The following is a 4,159-nucleotide window of genomic DNA, read 5'->3' on the forward strand; positions in this document are numbered from 1 at the left end:
GCAAAACCTGCAGTGGCTGATTCACCTTCTACAAGCAACAAAAAAATGGTTTGATTTTGTTCCATTTTGGAAGTTAGTTTAGCCTTTTCTGTAAATGTGTACTTGAATAGCATCCTCAAACACTTATGTTGCCTTTCTACTAAATTCTGTAAGCCAATCAAAGAGAGTGTCTGTATTTGCCAAGAACGTGTAGTGTCCTAGCTGCAGTGTGCAATGATTCAAAGGGAAGGATGTTACATGTTGAATAGTTACCCAGACTACTTTGAGCATACTATTAGAATGTGATGTTATAGACAATGCCTTTGAACTGAAACTGAGGTTTATATTACCTATATTTATGGCAATTATAAAAAGATTATTTTAGGCCATAGTGGAAACCTGGGCAGATTCAGAGATTGGATAGTACATCTATTTGCCTCATCAGATTCTTCTTACTTTATTTATAATTAGACCATCTTGTCTAATAAAATACTGTATAACTTTGAATCTGCCTTTTTCAAAAAGGTAACTATTTGTTTCCTATATGACTCATGTCCTTAAATGTATTCTGTGAAACTTTGGCATTTGTTTTTTTTAATTCTGGATATAAAATGAGGTTGTCTACATTTCTTGCTGTAGTGGTATCATTACTAAACTGAACAGAGGTGTCAGTAGCAAAGCTTAAACTGTCAGCTTGAAAATAACATTGAAGTAAAATAAAATGAAATTAAACATGAAGATAAGTCAATTTTCAGTTTAAACAATAAACTTGTATTTCTATACAGATGTCGACTGCTCAGTCTCTTAGAAAAGAATACCCCTTAAGAAAGCAAGAATCTACTTTAAGTAAAAAGTCAGCTAAGAAGAAAGATGGGACATTCCAGAAACTTGGTGATTTTTTCCAAAGTTCTCCTACTATTATTCACTCCAAAGGTTTGTACAGTATAAATAAGGCTTATTCCCTGTTCTCTGGGCATTGCAGAATGGCAGAGTACAAGAGTTTGTCTTGACTGCAAGGACACATGGTTCTAAAGTTTAGGTTAAGTGTGAAAGGTAAACCAAGTGGAATGAAAGATGCAGTGTGGGATATGTGCACACATAGCATAAAAGCAATGATAACTGTTTGGCTCAGAATACCAGAGTTACTTTGTACTTACTTAAAGGTAAAGGCAACATTAGAAACTTGCCCTGCTGCTCTACAAAAATCAAGAGATGAATCCAAACTCCAAATCTTACTGTGTTTTATAAGCAATGCCTTGTTTCTGTGGAAACTTTCTTAATGTTTTTTTATGTATGTGAGAGGGGAAGATTGGTTCTACAGAATCTGAAAGCCAGTGTCTCATGAAAATATTTGGAAGACTTCATTAAATTGAATATGAAGCAATTAATGGATTTTGTTAAGTTTGAGCGTAGCCTTGGTAAGGTTAACTACTAGGACTTTCCACTGAAGAATATACTTTTATTCTTTTCCACAGTAAGACATGATCTCTGGATTACTGTGTTTAAAAAAAAAATTAGCAGAAGGCACAAGAAATTGCCAATGTTAAATTCTAAAAGACACTATTACTTATTTATTTAAAACAAGGTCAGTTGTTATTTAATGTGGGCAGTTGAAATAAGCTCCTGTACCAGCTTGAAAACTTGTCTTGCATCTTTATTTATTTGACATAAGTCAGGTTTGTTATATTGGTTCCATGAGGACAGCATTTATTACCAATGGAAACCAAATTCAGACTACTCAAAATTTCATCCTTAAAATACTAGATCTGAGCAAATGAGTTCTGCTTTGTAACCTTTATTACCATGTCCTTTATCTTTTTCCTCTTTGTATAAGAGTATTGTTTGGGATTTCCTATTGCTTTCTAGTGCATACACTCCTCTATAGAGCTAGTACTAATTTGATAAAACTACACAAATATATAGAGAAAATTGACTCTACATTATGCTTGTGTCAGCACAAAGAACTTAAATCTGTTCAATTCAGAAGTCTTTAACATGCAGCGAGATCTGAATCCTGTTTGATTTTTAATGTGCTATTTAAATGTGTCCTTTAAACTTTTGCATCTGAAGATACAGAAAACTGTTTCCAGCTATAGAAAACTGTGGTAGTCAAATACCACTTCTGAATTTTTATATTTGAACTTCAGACTATATCGGTTTCATTTTAAACTGTTTTAATAAAGCTTTCTTTATTCATGAATTTTGAGGCTCACAAAATCAGTAAGACATGTATTTATGACAAAACTTGTTTTCTAGCAAAGAAGCTGATTGAGACAATAAGCTCTCCAAAGTCTGCAGAACCAGAAAAAGTCAAAGAAGATGAGCTCAAGCCAAAACGAGCTAAGAGAAAGCTGTATTCAACTGACATTTCTTCCCCCCTGCATATCCCCGTTTCTTCAGTAAGTGATTACAGGTTACTGTTTTGCCCACTGTAATGTTTTTCTGTAATCTTAATTTAAAATAAACTAGTAGGGGAACAAAACAAATCTGAAGGTTGCAAAAGAGGTTTTAAAATAACAACTTACTTTTTGATTCTGCCTAACCATTACTTTTGGTCTTTTCTTTCTGCTGTTTTAATTAATTTTCTCTGTTTTCTCACTTGTCTTCTCTCTTTGACTGCTGACTTACTGTATGAGTGATACAACAGTCGTGGAGATATCTTTACATTTGGGTTCATAGACATCTTAGTTGTAGTATGTGGAGGATTACTTTTTCCTGTGCTACAGCAGTTAAGTCTGAGTTTGTGTTTCCAGTAGCTGCGGTTCATTTAAGTGTGACATAAAGGGAGAATAGAAATAGAGACCATTAAGGGATCCATAGATTTGGAATAACATGATTGAAATACTAAAGATAAAGGTCTGCATGTCCAATTAATGTTACAGGGTAAGTGAGCACGTAAGGTGGTTTTGAATTCTATTTATGCCCAGCTGATATTTGGGCATAATAGCATCCATGCTTTTCAAAACACAGTTTAAATAGCCTGCTGGATGTGGTTAAATTGTGTTACCCTATCTAAGCCAGTCTATAAAAAGCCTTATAGGCCAGAGTTTATGTATTGTTTCTGAAATCCAACTGAATGGTTTTGACAGTAACTATACTGCTGAGAATTCCTTGCTCTGTTGCTTCTGAAGTATATCCCTTCATTCTCTTCAATCCTTTCTTCCCCATGCTATAGTAAGCATTTGCCCGTACTAAGATATCCTGTTGAATTTCCTGTAAATTGTATGAATGGATGTTGCAGAAACCAAAATGCTGTCCATAAGAGAAAAACGAAAATGGTAGAAATGCAGAGCAAAAAGAGCAAAGAAGCTTGGAAGTGAATGAAAAAGTAAAAGACTGAATCCTGGAAAAGTCAGAGAAAGCTGTAAAAATTTAAGATAAAAACTGTGTTTTCTGAACACTTCTTGTATCACGAAATGAGTATTAGGAATTAGAACCGAAAGCTGCTTTCAGATCACATTTTTCTTTGGACTTTGGTATTTGTTCCAGAAAAAAAAAAATGGGATTTTGTGTGTTTCTGGTATTTGTAGCTCATTATGATGCACTAAAATGGTCTCTCTATCCTGGAGACCTCTGACTAAAAGGTAATAGAATCATAGAATTGTAAAGATTGGAAAAGACCTCCAGGATCATTGAGTCCAACTGTTAACCCAGCACCACTGTGTCCACCACTAAAGCATATCCCCCAGGTGATGATTCTACCACTGGGCATCCTATTCCAGTGACTGACCACCCTTTTAGTGAATAAGCAAATTTCATTCTGAAAACAGATTCTGGGGAAAACTATGCTGTTAGTCATACAGGTCTAGAAGTCTATGTCATTTGTCTCTGAAATGCTGAGTAACCATTGTTTAATACCATCTTTTTCAGATCTTTGTAGAACAAAAAGAAAAGGAAAGTGATCATCTAATCATCAAGCGACGGCTACGATCAAGAATAGTAAAATAATCTTGCAAACATGTGTTTGTATTTCCTAGCTGGGGCATATTTCCAGCTGATTGTATGTAGGAAGTAATAGATATTTAGTCATGCTTCAACATCTGTATATAGTTGTATAGTATTGTTCTGACTCCATTAAAGTTGAGGCATTCAAGAAAGCTTGTGTGTGAAAATTTTGTTTATTTTTTGTTAGGAATGCTGTCTTTGGAAGTGCTCATAACTTACCCATTGTGCAGTAAGA

The 4,159-nt window shown here is 34.5% G+C and overlaps 1 protein-coding gene across 1 annotated transcript; it reads left to right on the forward strand.

Annotated features, from left to right (window-relative positions):
• Positions 1 to 6: 6 nt before the first annotated feature.
• On the forward strand, positions 7 to 4,083 carry LOC108510598 (kinesin-like protein KIF20B). Its single transcript, XM_017840266.1, has 4 exons — positions 7 to 48; positions 765 to 912; positions 2,236 to 2,378; positions 3,850 to 4,083. The coding sequence occupies exons 1-4, from the start codon at positions 46 to 48 to the stop codon at positions 3,925 to 3,927; spliced, it is 372 nt and encodes a 123-aa protein (XP_017695755.1). The 5' UTR covers positions 7 to 45; the 3' UTR covers positions 3,928 to 4,083.
• The last annotated feature ends 76 nt before the right edge of the window (positions 4,084 to 4,159 follow it).

This window comes from Lepidothrix coronata, unplaced genomic scaffold (genome assembly GCF_001604755.1).
Source record: "Lepidothrix coronata isolate B3197 unplaced genomic scaffold, Lepidothrix_coronata-1.0 Scaffold1515, whole genome shotgun sequence".
NCBI classification, from domain to species: Eukaryota; Metazoa; Chordata; class Aves; order Passeriformes; family Pipridae; genus Lepidothrix; species Lepidothrix coronata.